Source organism: Odontesthes bonariensis, chromosome 16 (genome assembly GCF_027942865.1).
Source record: "Odontesthes bonariensis isolate fOdoBon6 chromosome 16, fOdoBon6.hap1, whole genome shotgun sequence".
Taxonomy (NCBI): Eukaryota; Metazoa; Chordata; class Actinopteri; order Atheriniformes; family Atherinopsidae; genus Odontesthes; species Odontesthes bonariensis.
In genome coordinates this window covers 4,801,102-4,822,102 of record NC_134521.1, presented here as the reverse complement: position 1 = coordinate 4,822,102, position 21,001 = coordinate 4,801,102, and the positions used below count along the sequence as shown (strand labels likewise).

Here is a 21,001-nt window from a genome sequence, read left to right as displayed (position 1 = left end):
GGTCACGTGATAAGCCACTGCCTCTTTTTCCAGTCAAGTCAAGCTAACAGTAACATCTGCAATTTCCTGGAATCTTAAAAAATTGAGTTATCATTAATTTGACTTATTCTTTTCAAAAGGACCTTGGACAGCAAACATAAAGAGAAGTGAAACGAATACTGTATTGAAAAATTGGGTTGCAATGAGATTACATTTCCATGGAAAGACGATCATTTGGTTGATTTAACTTGGTTTGAAAACAGTTTTATTGCATTCTTATTATTGTCGTTTGTGTTTCTTTTATAATGAAATTGTGTGGGGTGAGGGTTGAAAGGTCGTTGCATACGACGCTGAAGTTGGCATCCGATTCGCGAATTAAAGGGGGTGGGCATAAAGGGCCATTTCACTGCTTTTTTTGCATTTTGATCGACCAAAACAAGGTCCTGTATGGAAACTACAAAAGTTACACTGCTCACATCTGGATGGAATTATTCTAAAGAGGTTGTAGATTCATTAAGACCTTGTTTGGGATTTGTGAAACATTTTTCTGATTTGTGAAAATGCAGAACAGGGCCATTTCACTGCATTTTTGGTATTCTGATCACCCTGAACTGGGTCCTATATGGAAACTACATTTCTTAGACTGCTCAAATCTGGATGGAATTATTCTAAAGAGGCTATAGATTAATTAAAACTTTGTTTGGGATTTGTGAAACCTTTTTTCTGATTTGTGAAAATGCAGAACAGGGCCATTTAAAAAAAATAAAAAAAGCCCAAATATGTGCTTTTATTCTGAAGGAAAACACCGTTTAACCGGTTCTGTTGGGGGTATTTTTGATTTACGTTCCCTCAGCTTTTTGTTGACCTCTCTTTCAGATTACAGAAGACGTTGAGCACAGGTGGTTAAACAAAAACAAGATATGAGAGCTTGTTCAAATCGGACTTTGGTTTGCACCGCGGTCGCTCAACGCTAGCTGACTAGCATACTTAGCTTAGCATACTTAGCTTGCTAACAGCTAACAGCGGCAATGTCGGCGTGGAGGCGGCTGCACGTGAAGATGCGGGCGACCCGTGGTCTCCTCGCGACAACTGGGCTGACACAGCTGCGCTCGTGCCGGTGTGGGCATTTAAACTTCTGTCGGAGCTTGAGCACGGGTGGACCTCTCCGGAATGATTTCTTTAAAGGTGTGAACATTGAAATGAGAAACTGTGACTGACATAAAACGAACTAGCGAAATTTACTTTCAGATTTATTAAAATAAGTAATTATTTTTTATAATAGTGCTTTTATGCTCCAGCTAAAACTTTCTCCTAAACTATTAAAAAAAACAAGTTCTTATTCGGCATGCATTTCATCTTCCCTATTGTGTTTGTTGCAGCTGTTCCGTAGAATAGTTGTTTACAGCAAGATCCGATGCTGACCTAAATGCCATCCCAGGTGGATCTTAAAAAATCTAATATTTCTATGAGTTCATATGCCGAATTGGAGATTGGTATTTTAGTATTTGGTAAATGCCATCACTTTTATTCAAGGTAAGAGAGAAAGTCAGTATTTGCTGAATAATTACTGTATAATATCAGTTTTATTCTAAAGAAGCTTCAAATCAACGGTAGTTAAACTAAAAAGCTTTACGAATTTAAACAAAGAGCAATAAAATGATATGAAATAAGAAGTTTTCTTTGTTCTGTTAAAAGTCAAGCTGCTGCAGGTGACGAGGAGATGCCCGATCTGCTTTCACATAGAAGGAATTATAAAAGTAAAGGCCGAGAGGATGTGAAGGCCTAAATGCTTTTTTTCGAAACATGAGAGAGGGAGCCAGGGCTTTACTTGTGCTTAAGGTCACGACTAAAGAAATATTTTCGTGGCAATAGAGCTAACTATTGCCACTTCCCACAAAGAGCATTAAACATCTGCAGCTCATCCAGAACGCTGCTGCTGGAGTTTTAACCCGGACTAAGAGATCTGAACACATCACAGCAGCTTTAAAATCTTTACTCTGGCTTCCAGTCAGTTACAGAATAGATTTTAAAAGCCTGCTGATGGTTTATAATCTGTGATCTGTTCAGAGAATATAAAGCCAGCAGAGCTCTTAGATCCAAAGACTCAGGTCAGCTGGTCCAGTCCAGAGTCCAGACTAAACATGGAGAAGCAGCATTTAGCTGTTATGCTGCCAACAAGTGGAACAAACTGCCAGTGGAGATTAAACTTTCACCAAATGGAGACATTTTTAAATCCAGGTTAAAACCATTTCTGTTCTCATGTGTCTATGCATGAAATCTGCACGATATCTTTGAACTTATCTAGATTGTTGCTTGTTTTTAAATTAATTTAAATGATTTTATTTGTTTCTCTTTATATTCTTTTATGTATTTTTAATGCTTCTTCCACTCCCTGCTGCAATGCTTTTATTTTATGTGAAGCACTTTGAATTGTTTTGTACATGAAATGTGCTATACAAATAAATTTGATTTGATTTGATATGATAGAGATAACTATGCTCATCCAAATAAGACTGATCTTAAGCGAGTTTACTTTAATCCATGCGAGCCAATAAAAACTGCTACAAATCATTATTTTTTTAAATCTACTGGAAGACAGATTTGTATATCTGCAAAGCAATGGAAGTGAATCTTGAATCTATGAAAAAAATGGACCCCAAAGATGTGTTAATACAACCAGAACCGGACTTTTAGAATGCATTTAAACATGACCCAAATGCTACAAAATGGAGCTTCTCAAAGCTCGATTAACGCATTAAGATAATACAGTGGGGGTCTGAATCACTCTTACATGTATACGCTCAGCTAGACTTAAATGTGCTCCACACATGCTCCAAAAATCCTTTTTGTAAAATTCTGCTTTTCTAATTGGATCATCTGATAGAATCACAATGCAAGTAACTTTAAGACGATGTCCGTGTGGTGAATCCAACAACACTTGCACGTGCAATGATCTCCCACAGAGAAAGTTTGAAATAGCAGCAGCAGCATGTCTTGAATGTGTTTTTTCACACAGTCGCCACATCAGACACACTTAACAGCTCGATTCCCCTTCTGTGCATGCATACTTGGATAAGGTCAGTGATTCAAATGACTGGTCAGATTTAGCTGTAACCTTATCTTTACTCAACCGTGCAATTGTGTCTCAATTTGTGATGGGGCCCAGGATGGAGCCTTGAGGAGCTCCTCGTGTAAGCAGGGCTGCAGCCAAAAAATGTTCCTCTTTGTGGACTGGAAAAAATGTCAGATATGACCAAGACCTCTTTGATGATCTAAATGGATTAGAGGACTCCATGATACGCCGTGTCGAAGGCAGCGGTCGGGTCGAAAAGCACCAGAATGGCAGAGATCTCTGAATCAACAGTGAAAAGAAGGTCCTATCAGTCTGATAGGATTATTTGAAACCAGGCTGAAGATTTTCATAGGTGCCATTTTTATCTAGAAAACGCTGAATCGCACCACCAGTTGGCTTCAAAACTTTATAGAAGAAAAGGGCAACTGAAAAACTGGCCTGAGCGGTAATTTTGCTTGTGAAACATTTAAGAAAGTTTTAACCGAGTGCAAACATTGCCATTGCACCAGGTTTATTAGTGGGATTCACATATTGTTGAGAATATAAAGGGAATCCGTGCTCTTGCAAGAAAGCTTCGTTTAAAGGGTTAAGGCTGTGTTGGAGAATAAAGGTGGTCATATTAAGGCGGTTATTTATGCTTTTTTCAGTAAATAACTGCACATATTTCCCGTTTTCTTCATGTGAATGAATGTGGAGTGGCTAAAGACTTGCACGATACTATAAAAAGTAATATAAGTGGTATGTTTTCTGGTATTTTTTTTTCTTTGCTTAGAGCTGGAGGCCAATTTGGCAGCAATGAGAAAGAAGGCAGCAGACGCTCTACCAGGTAGCAGCTGGAGTCCTTTGGAGGTCAACCGCAACCTTCCTCCAGAGAGGGCAGACATTGTGATTATTGGAGGCGGTGTGGTGGGCTGGTCCATCGCCTACTGGTTAAAACAGAAGGAGAGGGTGCGAGAAGGGGTGCGAGTCATCGTTGTTGAGAAGGACCCAACGGTGAGTGACCAACTGTTTGTTTTCATGCTGAATTTGTACGATTAAATCGGTTCAGAGTGTCTTAAAATTGTCAAAGGAAAGGCAATTGTGTTAAAAGCCTGTCAGTCTATGCAGTAAACCATGACCACTCAGGGTCCCACGGGCCCACTTAGCATCACCGGAAAGTGTCGGGGACGAGGACTCACGCTGTCAAAATAGCAACACAAAGAAATGTAATGAAAGAAAGATGAAAACTGCGAACAAAGAGACAAAAGCAAACCAAAGAAGAGAAAGCGATCCGAAAAAGGCACACCATGAAAATGGAAATATGGACTGACATCAAAACACATGTAATGAGCACAGGAAATAAAACATTTACAGGGAGAAAAATTTCTACTAGAATATTAAAAATAGCTACAAAACGCAAGGCAAAACAAAGGAAAGGAGGCACAACGCAACTGAGTAAAAGTAAAGCAAAGTGAACAAAATGACAAAGGTGGGGAAAGGTCAGTGACAGCTAAACAAAGACACAAACAACTGCAAAGAGACACACTACTGCAGAAAGATGACACGGAAGTACAATAGATTTTGGTCTGTCTGTGTAGCTTTGTTGGAGATATGTGGGTTTTTTTGTCTCATGCACAATATGTGCAGCAGCTCAAATGTTTTCTTTACATATTCAGATCCAGGCCATTCTCTGCTGTACACATTTACTAACTTATCAAATCAAATCAAATTTATGTATATAGCACATTTCATGTGCAAACAGTTCAAAGTGCTTTAAAGCATTGCAGCAGGGAGTGGAAGAAGCATTAAATACATAAAAGAATATAAAGAGAAACAAATAAAATCATTTAAATGAATTTAAAAACAAGCAACAGTCTAGATAAGTTCAGAGATATCTTGCAGATTTCATGCATAGACACATGAGAACAGAAATGTCTTTAACCTGGATTTAAAAATGTCTCCATTTGGTGAAAGTTTAATCTCCACTGGCAGTTTGTTCCACTTGTTTACCCCCCAACCCAACCATGTGGTTGTCTGCAGTACTCTCAGGCGTCGACGGTGCTGTCAGCAGGGGGAATCCGGCAGCAGTTCTCCCTGCCCGAGAACATCCACCTCTCCCTGGCCTCTGCAGACTTCATGAGGAACATCAATGTAGGTCACACTGAAGCGCTGCTGCGGCTTCATGCTGGGAATGAATGACAAGACTTTAAATCATTAAAAGTGTCAAAACACGTGTTAAGATGTGAAAATGAGTATAATTTGATTAGTGAAATCTTTCTTCCAGGGCCTTAACCCATTGGCCCCTAAAGCACCTGCAAAAAAGGCTGCTCAATGCCTAAGCCAGTTTTTTGAAAAGGTCCCCAATGCCTGAGGTTTTTTTTTTTAACTAAAAACAATTAATTGAAAACACCTAAGAAAAATTAAATTTTTTTTCGCTGGCTGGATTGTATTACTTTTTTTTTTATCAATGTTGGACATTTGGTTCATGTAGTTTTGCTTTATGATTCAGGATAATACCCAATGCTGCTATTTATTATACTACTATTACTATACTATAACTAATCATCATTATTATTATTATTATTAGTAGTAGTAGTAGTAGTAGTTGTAGGCACCACTTCAGCTACATTACTGGCCATGATAGAGACGTCATTGCAAAATAATAATATCAGCAATAATAATGAATGATTAAAAAAAACCTGCAATATATCTTGCACTGTGCAGTTATACTGTAAACTTCAGTGACACGACTTCTAAAACATCATAGTTGTCATACTGCAGTAATTTGCACCGGGCTCTCTTTTTTTTTTACATAAGGCCAACGCCACTCAAATAAGAATGAGAAGTCGTCAAATGCAGCGCAAGAATAAATAATTACATCATGTCGAAACGATCTTGTGCCATCACTCGGGCGACATTTGTCTGATACAGCCACTTGCTCTGCCTCCAGTAATCCCGGCGAGTTGGTAGTTTGATTATTCCAAAAGTTAGGCAGAGACCGATGAAAGATTTCATCTCCTGCTTTGACACGGGGCTCCACTTCGAGTTGGATGGTGTGTGGCCGCGCGCCTGATCCGCATATAAGTTTGTCTGTGTCACCAACATATCCCAAACTTCATCAGTGAAAATATGCGAGAACACTAAAGGACTTGCATCTTCAGATATTGGCACCTTCAGCCCCGGTGTACGAGTAAACTTTTGTTGACGTCGGGTGCGAAATCCAGCGGACTGCCTCTCTTCCTCTAATAAATTCTGTTGATCATTCCCTTCCAACTCCACATCACTTCCATCGCTGTCACAGTATGTCTCGTTAACCGCAGCCATTGTAACCGAGCTGTCAAATTAGCTACAAACGCACTATTGCAGAACAGGCTAATCGAAAACACGCACCTCATGTGTATTTGAACCAATTATTGTGCATTACATGCTGCATGCGTCTTGAAAATAATGATAAATGAACAATGTTGCGCTACGCAACATCCGGCATCAATGGGTTAAGGCAAAAAAATATATATATTCAGTTCCTCACACATCATTAGGGCATCAAAATTGATGTTTCCAACGGGATAACTCCTAAAGCCAGCGCCTGGAAAGCTTATTATGTCATAGAGAAGGAAAATAGGGGAAGCAGAGTAGTGTAAGATCCTAAAGCTCACTAATGAACGCGTTCTAAAATATATTAAAGCGCTCTGGCTACTTTTTCACCCTCTGGTCTCCACCTGAGGACAAACTCAGTGCTGCATCGTGCTTTCTAACTGTGGGCACGTTGTCAGCGCAGAGGCGTTAACCCCGCTGTGTTCTGTCAGGAGCATCTCAGAGTGGTGAATGAAGACCCCGTGGACCTGCAATTCAACCACTCAGGATACCTCTTCCTGGCCAACGAGGAGGTGGCTCACATCATGGAGAAGAACTACAACACCCAGAGGTATCGCTCACCGGCGGTGTTATCCAATACTTTTGTTGTCGTTCTTTTTATCTAATTTCTGTGTTATTTCAGGTCTGCAGGAGCCAAAGTGTCTCTTTTATCTCCGACACAAGTGAAGGAGAAATTTCCCTGGATAAACACAGAGGATGTGGCACTCGCTTCATACGGTGAGTGCAAAACAGACATCAACTTTTGTTGAGTTTTTGCACCTGAATTTACTGCAGGCAGGCATATAAGAGCAGCCACGATGTATATGTGCGTGTGTGTGTGTGTGTTTGTGTGTGTATTCAGATGCCAATTAAGTATTAATAAGCTCCTAAGTGACTTCACAGTTTTACAGCCTGTACTGATTGGCAAAATTATGTTCATTGAATCCTTTTTATGAGCTCCTGGGCCTTGTAAACCAGCCACAACCTCCCTTGTTATGTTCGGTTTATTTCTGAAATTCAGAGACTTGAAGTTTTTCCAAACTTGCTCCGAACTGTTTGACACTACTTCACTCAAATGAGTAACAAATGTCTTCATTCAGTTTTTAAGCGAAATCTGAAGCAGATCTTTGTTATGTCACTAAAAACAAACCTTGCTTGTTAGCGTTAAATGTTGAGATGGAATTGATTTTTTTTTTTTTTTTTAAATCCAGATTTGGATCATATTCTAGCTATGGTTGTTACATAGAACACATGCAATAAATGTTCCTTTATACTTGTTCATTAGACAATGTTCAAAAACTTGCATTAAAAAAAACAGGCTGGCTCTGTGCACGGGACAGCTCCGGAGCACCTGATTGTAAAAGCAAGAATACTGCACAACTTAATGAACGTAAAGAACAACACTGATCACCATATAAATAACATCCTGTTAAAACAACAGTGTGATCAATATGAGGCTTCTGCAGCTACACTGTTACACAGAGAGATAAATGAGGATCCTTAACAATACATAACAAAAGCTTCCAATGATTGTCTGGAAAAGTAAAAATAAAACAACTGCAACAATAGAATTTCCATTTGGGATGAAAAAAAGTACTTTTTTTTAGTAGTGTTTCCATGCCACTTAATCCCTGGTTTCTGCCGGAATACTTAAAGTGTTAGTTCGCCATTTTGCACATTAAGCCCTGTTTTTAGGTAGTCTGGGGTGAATTAGAGATGTTCTGATCACAATTTGGACATTTGGTGCTGAACGGAGCATTTAGGTATCCACTGCTGCAGCCCCCCCACCTTTGCATTGAGTCAATGACCACTCAAGCAAACAATCATAAAACGGCATTAAACTTTCGTTTGCAGAGACATGAAACTCACCGTGTGGTCTGTGGTGGACAGCGATACGTTGGCTCGAAAATCACCGCGAAATACGCTTCCAGAGAAGTTATATTACCATTATTGTCCGTCTTCATGTCTGGATGTCTTGCTGCTGCTATTCAACGGTGTCCGGAAAAATAGGTCCACCAAATGCTAAAACAACTATTAGAAGGCACATTTCGCTGCGATTTTCGGGTCAATTTATCGCTGTCCACCACTGACCACACGGTGAGTTCCATGTCTTTTCAAACGAAAGTTTAATGCCGTTTTATGATTGTTTGCTTGAGTGGTCATTGACTCAATGCAAAGGTGGGGGGGCTGCAGCAGTGGATACCTAAATGCTCCGTTCAGCACTAAATGTCCAAATTGTGATCAGAACATCTATAATTCACCCCAGACTACCTAAAAACAGGGCTTAATGTGCAAAATGGCGAACTAACCCTTTAAGGTTGCATGAGCAGATTTCTGAAAGCAGAATAAGGCGTTTTACTTCTTAAAGAATTGTTTGTGTGGAAGCTTTTGCTGGATTTATCATGATATTCATTTGAAGTGCTTTTTGGATGGGAGAGCATAGACTCACATGTTAAAAAAGAAAAAGGATTTCTGAGGCACTCTCTTTTATGAGATCATTTAAAATGCCTTTATTTTCATCGGGACTTAAAAAAACAAAACCCGCATTTTTCGCTAACCAGCCTTCCTTCAGGGGGTCAAACAGATTAATGGAGTCCAAGGAATTCCTCTAAAAGGATTTCTCCACCTGTAATGGAATTTTCCATCTGGCGTTCTCTTCCCACAGGAAACTTGAAAAAAAATGGATACATTAATACAACAGTAGATGGCATCATTTGGACCAATTACAATAAAATGTATCAAGAAAAGAACCCAGTATGATACCAAATCAATATGATAACTGTTTACAATAAATCTGTGAGATCCAATGACTCATTCAGACTTGTTTCTTTTTTACATGCATTTGTTTCCATGTGCCAAAAAACATGACCTGACCTGACTAGTTTCTCCTGCCGTTACAGGGCTGGAGAACGAGGGCTGGTTTGATCCCTGGACTCTGCTGAATGCCTTCAGGAGGAAGGCCATCTCTATGGGAGTCACTCAGTGCTGTGGGGAAGTCACGGGTGTGTTATGGCCTCTTGACACAGCGTCACACAGAGTAGTAAGGATGAGCAAATGAGTTATTTCCACCCAAGGATGACACGAATTCTGTAAATTGAATGTCATGTTTATCGGGTGACTTTTTGTGCAAACTCCCCCTCCTTCAGCAGCTATAAGTGTTAAATAAAACAGGATAAGTTTCATATTCTAATGGGAGCAAAACAATAGAACACTGGCTGACATGTAAATAAGAATAAGGGTAAGCAGACGAGGAGATTCTGAGATGAGAACAGACAGTGAAGATGGATGGAAAGTGACTACAGATTCATGTAGAATTAAACGCATGATTAGATAATCATACATAACTTTATATAACCGACTTACGGTATTAAAAAAAAAAAAAGATTGTATTATAAATGTGGTTAATGGTTGACACAGTGAAGAGTGGTCACTGGTTTTGAGTATAGAAAAAGTCTTTATTTAGCATTGTCTATATCAACTTTATGTGCAATAACGGGTGTGTCCTCTACAGATTTTAAACATGTAACGAATGTAATGATGACGGCTGACGGGGAACGTATGGAGATGAAGAGGATCAAATTTGTCAAAGTAAGTTGAACAATGAGTGGAACGCGTGTGTGACTGTAGTAAACCTTTGGAATATGCCTCAGACGGAGCCTCCATTACAAAAAAAAAAGCTCAAAGGGCTTTAAAGCTGTGTGAACAACAGCCCGTGTTATAAGGTCCTCAATGCATAAATTTCTCTTTTATTTATCTGTTATTTGATTCGATCCCCAACGTTCCCAGTCTGCATGTTGAAGTGTCTTTGAGCAGGGTGGCCCATATCACCCCCCACCCCCCCATACCCTCCAATGTGCTCTTTTTTAGTTTCTTTGGATGAAATGATCTGTTAAATGAAAGTAATTATTTCATGTTCTTTGCTTGCAACATGCTCATGTCACCTGGAACGTCATCAACATTAAGCCCTCCTCATTTAAAGTTCCCTTCACTGCTCGATTATTGGACCTGAGTGGTTCAAATATTTTACTCAAAGCTCATTTGATTTCCTGTTTACACCAGCAATAAATAGGTAAATAGAGGCCATAAAACAATATGAGCTAAAAAAAAATATCCACATCTTCTCAAATGAGGCCAAATTAACACCAGTAGGTTAAATTAAAGACGCTGAAACAAGAGAGTATACGCTACTTTTTTGTTGGATATTTACCTTTAAAATTGAATTTGATTCATAAAACTCCAGCTCTGATATGGATCCTTTGAGGCTTTCAATAACCCGATGTTAGTTCATTTTATAGAATCAGATTTAAAAGTTTACATGTTTGTGTGAACCTTTGTCTCGGTGCTGATACGTTGACGCATGACGATGACAGTAAATACAGTCAAATAGATTAAGAATGCATACATGATGCCTTGTGTGATTTATTATTTTTTTTTTCCTTTTTATTATGATTTTTTTTTTGTCTCTTAATTACAGCAATATATGCAGGGATGTGAGAGACGTTCTGGGATGAAAGGCCTATTAAGAGACAGAATGTGAGCTGTGCGCATGACTTCTAGCCTAGAAATGTAAAACACAAGTGTCGAGACTTGCTGTTAAATAGGTCGTATTATGCTAATTGCCTTTCGTTTGGGGTGTTACATAACATGTATTCGTTTTAAAGCACGGAGCGGTGCGGCCTTGTTGCTGAGGCCAACAACAGGCAGGAAGAAGCTGTGCGTGGAGTGAAGTTTGGTTCTGATGGACCCCAGCATTCTGCAACTTTTGTTTACATTTTCACAAAGGAAAAAGTACATTTGATTAAAAGCACACTTGAAAACTCCAGCTACCGATATCCGTCCATCACAGAGCCAACACAGAGAGAGATGAACAATCATGCAAACCAGTGGATACATGTATTGAGCTTCTTCTATATTCAAAGTTTGACGAGGGTTTTTTTTTTTTTTTATTATCCATGGGGTTCATCTGCTCCTCCTTTGCTGCAGCGTGACACCACCACATGAGCAGCTTGGTGTTGTACGTGTTCTGATGGCGGCTTGTGTCGAGCAGGTGCAGATGCCGAACAGCCTGGAGTACCAGCCGGTGGAATGCGCCATTGTGGTGAATGCAGCGGGAGCTTTGTCGGGTAAACTGGCGGAGATGATGGGGATTGGCCTCGGCCCCAAAAACTCCATCTCTGGAATTCCGGTGCCTGTTGAGCCTCGGAAGAGGTAGGTCAACGAGTCCGGCCTCTTATTATTTTCCTTTTAAATGAAAAACAACCAAAGTTCTGTCCAGTTCATTTGTATCCTGACACTTTTATTCACACTGAGTGCTTCATTGGGCCTCTAGCATCTGTGGCCTTGACGGCCTCGTTGTGTTTGTGTATGTAGCTGTAAGAGCACGTGATTTTATTGTATTCACTGTTATTCCTCAAACCTGCAGCCCAGTGCTTCAAGTATCAAGAGAAACTGAGAGTGATACCGTAGAGGATTTATTTCACGCAGTGACCTGTGTAAAAACCTTGTTTAACCCAGCTTCCGTGGATTTAACATTCACAGACAGCACTGCATCGTCACATCACGCTACACTTTGTTTGTATACGCCGCCTCTGTAGCAACGCTTTATTCGGTTGATAATAAAAAATCATTTTGATCCCATATACAATGGGATTTGATGCTTTTATGAATCCACCTGAACCCAAAGAACCTCAGTTATAACACACCGTTTCATCAGTATTCATTTAAAGCTAGCTGGATCTTTTAAAGTGTTGGAAAATAGATCAATGGAGAAGCCAAAAGATACTTACTTAATTGGATTTTTAAGTTTCTTTCGACTTGTCAACCTCTAGTTGATTGATGCTATTTTGTCGACATCTGTGCGCTGGGACAATGTTGTCGCAACACCTTTGCTGACCAGCAGGTGGCAGTAATGTGCCATCAAAGGAAGGATACAGGAAAGCGAGATTGTAAAGGCAAGCAGTGTAGATTTAAGGCTCCGACCATAAGTTTAATTTCATAACACTAAAACCATTACTCTAAAACTGAGTAATGTCCCCAGTTATGTGTCTGTGTTGTTGATATTTTGATCATATTAGATGTCTTTTTTTTTAACCGTTGCATAACTTTTATTTCCTCATCATCCGTTCACATGTTGCTGTTTACAGCATGTTTGCCTGACTGGGCACGTTCATTGTGCAGCTAAGCAACAGATCAACTAGATATAAAAACATGTACTTGTTTTTTTTTCTGATAAGCACTAAACCATGCTGTATTTCTCTCTAAAAGGTTGCTATTTGTTCTTTATTTCTTTATCTCAGTTGCCAAACCAACTCAGAAACACGTTATTTGTGGGTCTGACATGGAGAGTTTTGAGCTTTTGTGATGATCTTTTACAGAAGCTTCTCTGCCTAGAGATGTGAAAGTCTGATTTTTGTGCCTAAAACTCCACATCAAAAACAAAGTGGGTGTAATCTCGGCGTGAATCATCTGTTTTTCAGGTATGTGTACGTGGTGCACTGTCCCGATGGTCCAGGTCTAGATACTCCCTTCCTGATCGATTACTCCGGAGTTTACTTCAGAAGAGAGGGGCTAGGAGGGAACTACATTGCCGGGGTGTCGCCAGAGGAGGTTGGTTTAGCCTCTGTGCTGTGTCTCCCTTTGCTTTTTATCAATTTAACAGATAAGTGTGCCTTCCGTTTGTGTGTCCTCAGTTTGAGGAGCCAGAGACCAGTAATCTAGAAGTGGACCATCAGTTTTTTGAGGACAAGGTTTGGCCCAGATTGGCCTTGCGAGTTCCTGCTTTTGAAAAACTCAAGGTAAGGTACTGATGAGGATAGAGGGAGCTACAGAATTCGGGATTTTTCCTAAACAGCCTATTTAATATTCTACTTCCAGAATCCCATGACAGTTCAAGCTAATATGACTAAAAAAAAGTTGCCGACGGCAGCTTTAAAGTTCTACTAATTTTTACGTTTGTGCAAACGATTCTGGCCTTATTGCATTTGCCACCCCAGACCTGCTCGCACAGTTCAAAATAGAGGAGCACCACTCTTCCGTGGCCGCTCCTGCGTCCAGTATGCACTGACTGTCTATATTTCCCTCTTATAATAAGATAATTGTTTATAATTATTTATAATTGTTTATAAGATAATTGATTATAATAATAAATTGCCTTCAGTTTTGTTGTGATATTTGCTCGCGTTATCTCCTCCTTCACATCAGGAAAGTCCTCGATTCTGAGGACTTTTATTGGCTTGCATGGCTTTATTCCTTTCCCTACACTGCCGCCAATAGGTTTGGCAGAGTTATTATGGCGCTTGACGGCGTATTTATGCGGGTTGATGTAAATGACAAGTTTTTTGAAAACGATGTTGTGTGCACGATGTTATTATTGAAAACGGAGGGGGGGAAATATTCGTTTCTCTCTCTGTGTAAATGTGGCCTCAATCCAAACACGATCATTTATAAAATAATTTTTTTTTCTACATCCTTCCTTATGTACAGGAAGAGCCGTTAATTTTTTATTTTTTTTTTTTACAATAAAACAGCATCGGCGTGTTGGCGCAGACTTTTTTTCTAATGTTCCCTCGTTCTTCCCGTCAGGTGACCAGTGCGTGGGCCGGTTTCTACGACTACAACACCTTCGACCAGAACGGCATCATCGGTATGCACCCTCTGGTGAACAACATGTACTTTGCCACCGGCTTCAGCGGCCACGGCCTGCAGCACTCGCCCGCGGTGGGTCGGGCCGTGGCAGAACTAATCCTGGACGGGAACTTTAAAACGCTGGACCTGAGCAACTTCAGTTTCAGGCGGATTCTGACTCAGGAGCCCATGTTAGAGAGGAACATCGTGTAGCAGAGCGGACGTTGAATGATTACTACAGCCAAGTCCCAAGATAGTGGGGAAACAGAGTCAGTCATTTGGTAAAACTCCCAAATATAATGTGTGGAAAGATAACATTGACTGATAAGCCTAATAGATCTTAATGGACCGTGAATACCTTTTACCTCTGAAAAATGTTAAAAACACAAAATATTTTCACAATTTGAAAAATCTTCCATGTTTATCATGTAACTTGAACTGCAGAGGCCATCATCAGTTACTGTTTCAACTTGTTTTTTCATATATTTCCAACCATCAGCAAAGGAGACATTGATCCAGTGCCACACTGTGCTGTTTTTTCTGGAGTTTCCACTCAAAAAAAAAGTGAATTAATGGAAGTCTGCACAGTTTCTGCTGTTGGGGAAAGGACAACGCACTTGTGTGTGAAGACAGATTACCAAAGACTCGCGGCTGTGTTCCTACCACAGAAGGTTGTCACCATAAAAGAATCTAAAACTCGATTCTGACACCAAGGAAAAAAGTTTTTTTAAAAGTTCTAAACCTTTCAAAATATAGGAACTGCTTACATAGACTTTAATGCGAGACTTTCATTTGATTTGTTTGTTTTTTTAGTTTTAGATACTTTACTTTTAGATACTACTTTGTGCGCCGTCTGACCTCCTCTGAGTGACGCGACCGCGTTTCCAGATCTCAGCTGAGTGCAGATCCGAGGCGGGTTTTTATCACCAACTTTCAGGGAAAATGTTTTAGCCGTTTGTAAAGTAGAACACGATGCCAGGATTCATTCTGATCTTCAGCAGTAGTGAAGTTAATTCAATTAAAAAATATTGAATTGTGTCATCACGTTTTATTTTATTTTATATACATATATATATATATATATATATAATATATATATATATACATATAAAAGATTGTTGTAGACCTTATGTATATATATCAGAGATGGGGAGTTAAGTCGCACAAACAAAGACTTGAGACTTGACTTGGACTCGAGGTTTGGGACTCGTAAGCAATCTTCATTTTGTGAAATTATTGTTTCTGATCTTTATTTAATTTATTCCGATGTATGACGAGGCTGATGGCAGACTGAGCGCAACATAGCCTCACGCATGCGTGTAGCCACTACTTCAAAACTACTGTAACCATGGCAGCGTCAAGCTCACCTGGAACTGTGCCACATGTAGCCACATTTGGTTATAAAGCGTTCACGCACACAGACTACATCCAACTTCATCAGGCACCAAAAAACGCACAAGGATAGGTCAGCATCTTTGTGAAGTGAAAGGGAAACTAATCAAACTAAACAGTGTTGTCAACTACATGCAGATTATAACTTCATTGTTCACTCCACGGCGTTGGCATTCCAGGTTGACACTGTCAAAAAAACTGAAAAATGCACTGAAATTGCACTGAAAACTGTTATGCATGAGAAGTTCAGGCTACACAGCCACTTATTAATATGTGTGTTAATGTATCCTGTGGTGCAGAGCGAGCGCACATATTTCCAAATACATTTCTATACTTCAAACAAGCTTTCATGGCGTTTCTTCACATTGAATTGAAATCTTAAGTGACCATGCGCCGATCAATTTTGATCCTGCAGTATATAATGATGTTACATATATTGATAATACAGTACATGCTTTCATGCCATAACATTCTGCAATGCAGTCTGATCTATACCAAATGGCATGTGTCTAATGATAGTTCATTTCAGTCATTTGAGACTTGAGACTTGGAAAAAATGCCTTGTGAACATTTGATATATGTATAAAAGAGGAAATCATATGTTAATACCAGAGTTGTACATTTAGTTTTATGTATGAACCCATGTCAAAGTAGATGTAACTGTAACCACAGCGGTTACACCGATGCAAATCTAATCTGCGTTTGTGAAGGTGATCAAATATTTAGTGTATTCAGCCATGCTGAGGTGTTTCCAACAGAAGTTTTGCGTTTGATTTTCTTCACTGCGTCTGCCCGTCGGTAGCACTGCACCAAATGCCAGAAGAAGAGTTTGATGGTATCCAAAAGGAGGTTGGGGAACAACAACAGCAAGGTGGGTGTAACAAGGAAGTCTTGGTTTGTCTTGGATGATTCTTTTTGAGCAAGAGTAAAAGTAAAGTGATTATAATGTGTTGTAATAGTTGAGGCTCCATGAGTTTTTTTTTTTAAACACATTTTATTGTTATACAAAAAACAAAACCCCCCAGACAGCACATACAATGCAGTTATATACTTATATATACAGAAAAAAAGGTAATAGTGACTAATACAGTGATAATGACTCCTATCAACAAAAGTCCAAAAAGAGATATACATATACAAATATAAAATAATAATAGTAATGATAATAAAAAATAAATAAAGAATAAAATAAAAAGACACCAGTCATCCACAGCCCACTATCTCCATATCTCACACTTTAAGGGTTACAGGGGGAAGCCTTCTTCCATTCAGAAAACTGTCTGCCCATCAATAACAGATTTTTCAGATCCACAGGTAAATAATCTAAGAAGGGAGTCCAAACTTTTAAAAATAATTCGTCCTTACCCTTCAGAACGGCTTGTAACCTTTCATGAGGGAGGATATTAACCATCCTTTAGTTTTAAAGCAACATAAGAGAAGTATGTGAACCCCTAAAACTATATCCCTCTAAGTACACCACCCTGACATGCACATTCCTGGGCCTGAAACTGCCCCGGGGTGCCCATAAGGCTGATATACCACAGTTCATCAGAAAAACCCACTGTTACCATTACAAATAAAGTGTAAAAAAAAGAAAAAAGGGAACATTTCTGTGGCAGAAGCATTTAAAGAGCCCGAGACAACGCTATGAGAGGCTGGAGAGAGCTCAGAGAAAAACAGGATGACAGACAGATGCAGAGCTGGATGGATTGTTGCTGTCGCTAAGCGAGAATTGACTCACTTTGTGGTGTTTGCTTTGCTTGGCTCTGTCGAGATTCATGAAAAAAAGGCGATCCTGATCATTTGTAGACTAAATCAGGGGAGACTGAAGCTGCGGTTGATTCCTATGATACAACCGATGAAACATGTTTCCTTCCTCCAGACATTTACTTTGCTGCTCTGCATCGTGACTAAGTGGAAACGCTCAACATGGAGTTCATCAGTGTTATGTTGTTACAACCCAAATCATCATCATCATCATCTCTGTCTCACAGGTGGAGCCTCAGTTTAGCCGCATCTGTTCCACAGCAGACTAACTTCTCATGTTTGGTCAGCAAATTTCCCAATAAAATGTGTTTATGAGTTTTTAAAAGCATTCAAAATGTTCTCTGCCACCCTGCAGTTCATGGCACTCTGTGATGTAAAGAATGGGCGTTATGCGGCTCAGTCTTTATTTCTATGTTTTGTTTTTCTGTGAGAATGTTTGTTCATCACATTCATCATAGTAAAAAAAAAAAAAAATCTACAGTCTTGTGACTGTTTTGGTGTTTTCATCAGGTCAATTGGCTTTAAAGCCAATTTCACACATGCACTGCTGCCGTGACAGTTTTAAAGCATCTTTTCCAGGGGACACTTAATTTTACGCTGTTGGCTCTAACATTGGGTTCTGAAGATGGCAAGTGTGTGTGTGTGTGTGTGTGTGTGTGTGTGTGTGTGTGTGTGTGTGTGTGTGCGCGCGCGTGCCCTAATAAACGCTTGTCATTTCATACCTTTTCTGCGTCTTTTTTGATGTTGCAATTATGTTCAACTAAATTGAGCATGGATGTCAACACGTCCACTTATCTCAGGAGATAAGAAGCAAGGCACATTTCTTTTTGTCCAGAGTCCAGACTAAACATGGAGAAGCAGCATTTAGCTGTTATGCTGCTAACAAGTGGAACAAACTGCCAGTGGAGATTAAACTTTCACCAAATGGAGACATTTTTAAATCCAGGTTAAAAACATTTCTGTTCTCATGTGTCTATGCATGAAATCTGCACGATATATTTGAATTTATCTAGACTGTTGCTTGTTTTTAAATGAATTCAAATGATTTTATTTGTTTCTCTTTATATTCTTTTATGTATTTTTAATGCTTCTTCCACTCCCTGCTGCAATGCTTTTATTTTATGTGAAGCACTTTTAATTGTTTTTACATGAAATGTGCTATATAAATAAATTTGATTTGATTTGATTGATTTCTTCAACAAAAGGGACGTACACTGGAATAATTGCTCTTCTCTGAATGTTAACCATTCAAAAACTGTCCCAAAAAAATTGCCTAAAATGACTAATTTATTCCCCAAAGATTCAATTTAGTGTGGCAGTATGATACATGCGATTTACAAGATAAACGAAATATAGAAAAATATAATGGATAAAATGACGAACACGCAGTCCGAATCAAGAATCAAGAATCTTTATTGTCACTATGCAGGCATAATGAAATTTAGTTCAGGAGCTCTTGGCTTTGGATACACAAAATATATAAAAGACATCTAAATAATGTAAAAGAGAATAAAAATAGTAAAAGTTAAAGTAAAAAGTACAAAGTTACAGTGCAATCTGGTTATTGTAGGACTGTATTGGACATATTGCAGCATAAGTAAGTCAAATTAGTCAAATAAAAGTGTAAATAAAACAAATAAAGAGCTGTTAAATAGGGCTGTTGTTGTGGGTAGAAGGACCTCTTCCAAATTATATATTTTTGCAATGAAGCCATAATGTTGTTTTTATTACTGTGTTGTGTGGAGGATTTTGCAGTGTTGTACATTATGTCACCAGTCTGCAGCATTCTGCTTTGCACAATCAGCTCCAGGGGCTCCAGGGCAGTCTCCAGCACAGGGCCACAAAGAGTTCCACCTGTTCTCTGCGCTCAGTCTCTCATCCGTCACCGACACGCCCAACAACTGCAGAGGCATCTGAGTAAGTCTTATGATTGCTTCCTATTTGTCTTTCAATACGACTGATCTCCAAGTCCACGTGACAGGAAAGCATCCCCACAGAATGATGCCCGTGATCACCGTGTTTGACTATAAAGATGGTATGATTGTCACAAGGCTGAATTATAGGATCCAAGCAGCAGATTCTGGACAGAAGGTTAAATCCAAACGGGTTTATTAACGATATGAAGATGAAAAGAAGATGAATCAGTGAATGTTTCAGAGTCCTTTGGTGAGTTAGGGCAGACAGGTAAGGGCTCCAGGTGAGGTTGTGTTTCCAGGATGGAGGGGAACGTAGGACATGTGTGAAAGTACTTCCAACTCGGCTCTCCGAAACAGGTGGGTGGAGGCGGGACTCAGAAGATGGAGAATATCACTTGGTGAAAGCAAGATTGGGTCCAGGGTTTGCGGCTGGCAATTTTCCAAGTCGGCTTTTCCTGAGAGACGAGCAGATACTGGACAGACGTAGCACTGTGGGTTGAACAACGATCTGATCCTGAGTGGTGGTGAGACCAAGATATTTGTACTGCAGAGCTGATGAGCATGATGGCCACTTGGCAAATGACAACGTACTGGACCTTGAAGACCATTTAGAGACTCCTTGGGCCTTTGACTACTACATTTTATCCATTTATTCTCTTTTTATCCTCTGTTATTTGTTACATTTAAATGGTTTTACCCTGTGTTTTTTTTTATTATTTCGGATTGACACATTTTATTGTTTCTTTAGCTTTTGCCTTTTTTATTTGGTTTTAGTCTCTTCATGGTCAAGCGCCAAAGTACATCTCTGACATGTTAGAGCCATATGAACCAACTCGGGCTCTGAGAACCTCAGGGAGGGGTCTCCTGCTGGGGCCCAGAGTCAGGCCTAAACAAGGTGAGGCTGCGTTTCAGTTTTATGCCCCTAAAATCTGGAACAGTCTTCCAGAAGATGTGAGACAGGCCTCAACTCTGACAATGTTTAAATCCAGGCTGAAAACAGTTCTATTTAGCTGTGCATATGACACCTGAAAGTATTTTATATGCACCCTTCACTTTTAAATTAATTAATTAATGATTATTTTTAATGTTTTTTTTCATTTTTATTATTATTATTAATTTTTTCATTTTTTCATTTTAATTTTTTATTTCTTTTTAATGATTTTATTGCCTTCTTGTGGTTTATGTAGCTGTGAATCACTTTGAATTGCCTTGTGTACGAATTGTGCTCTATAAATAAAATTGCCTTGCCTAGTCTGTCTTTTAATTTGATTTAAAATCAATTTAGCTCTGAATCCCAGTTTTTTTTGGATCCTGCCATTTCTCAATAGTGGAATCATTTGCTGGTGTTACTGATTAATATTTCATTTTAAAACTCCTCTCCACGTGTGACACACACACACAGTCAGAAGAGGGAAAACAATACAGACACACACACGGAGGATAAGAGGAAGTGATACAAGAGGGCAAAAAACACCTGAATCCCTAGACTCCTGACATTGTTAGTGCCTGATTCTTCCACACATGACACAGGGATACAGTTAAATAAAGGAATCTTTCTCAACCCTTTCTCATTCCAGGGTGACAAAGGGGATTAGAGGCTTTTGTCTAACAGAGAAGAAGAAGAAGAAGAAGAAGAAGAAGAAGAAGAAGGCCGTCCCTACAGCCAGCATCCCACTGAGCTTTTTTTTGCCTTGAAACAGTTCTGTGTTAGGGGTCTACAGACCTCACTGTTTCCTTGATTCATTAACCATCAACTTTGACAAGTAGTATGCATTTTTCCTTGTTATGCCCATTACTTTCTTACAAAACACAGATGGACTCCAGCTTGAAGCATTATGAGGGCTGTTGATAGCAGAAGGATACCCTAGAACTGGAAGTGTCATTAAAAAAAAGTGTCTGAAAACTTATATTAACTGGA

The 21,001-nt window shown here is 39.4% G+C and overlaps 1 protein-coding gene across 1 annotated transcript; it reads left to right on the top strand.

Moving 5' to 3' along the window:
- Nucleotides 1–825: 825 nt before the first annotated feature.
- On the top strand, nt 826–15,049 carry foxred1 (FAD-dependent oxidoreductase domain containing 1). Its single transcript, XM_075487455.1, has 11 exons — nt 826–1,164; nt 3,825–4,045; nt 5,072–5,182; nt 6,838–6,956; nt 7,029–7,123; nt 9,286–9,387; nt 9,897–9,973; nt 11,433–11,593; nt 12,862–12,991; nt 13,075–13,179; nt 13,967–15,049. The coding sequence occupies exons 1-11, from the start codon at nt 1,008–1,010 to the stop codon at nt 14,219–14,221; spliced, it is 1,533 nt and encodes a 510-aa protein (XP_075343570.1). The 5' UTR covers nt 826–1,007; the 3' UTR covers nt 14,222–15,049.
- Nucleotides 15,050–21,001: the final 5,952 nt, after the last annotated feature.

What these genes read in the sequence shown, in the direction of transcription:
- foxred1 (XM_075487455.1), top strand. Translation starts at nt 1,008, where the DNA reads ATGTCGGCGTGGAGGCGGCTGCACGTGAAGATGCGGGCGACCCGTGGT. An exon ending in TTGTTGAGAAGGACCCAACG is followed by an intron (nt 4,046 to 5,071) that starts GTGAGTGACCAA and finishes GGTTGTCTGCAG; the next exon opens with TACTCTCAGGCGTCGACGGT. An exon ending in CCGGGGTGTCGCCAGAGGAG is followed by an intron (nt 12,992 to 13,074) that starts GTTGGTTTAGCC and finishes GTGTGTCCTCAG; the next exon opens with TTTGAGGAGCCAGAGACCAG.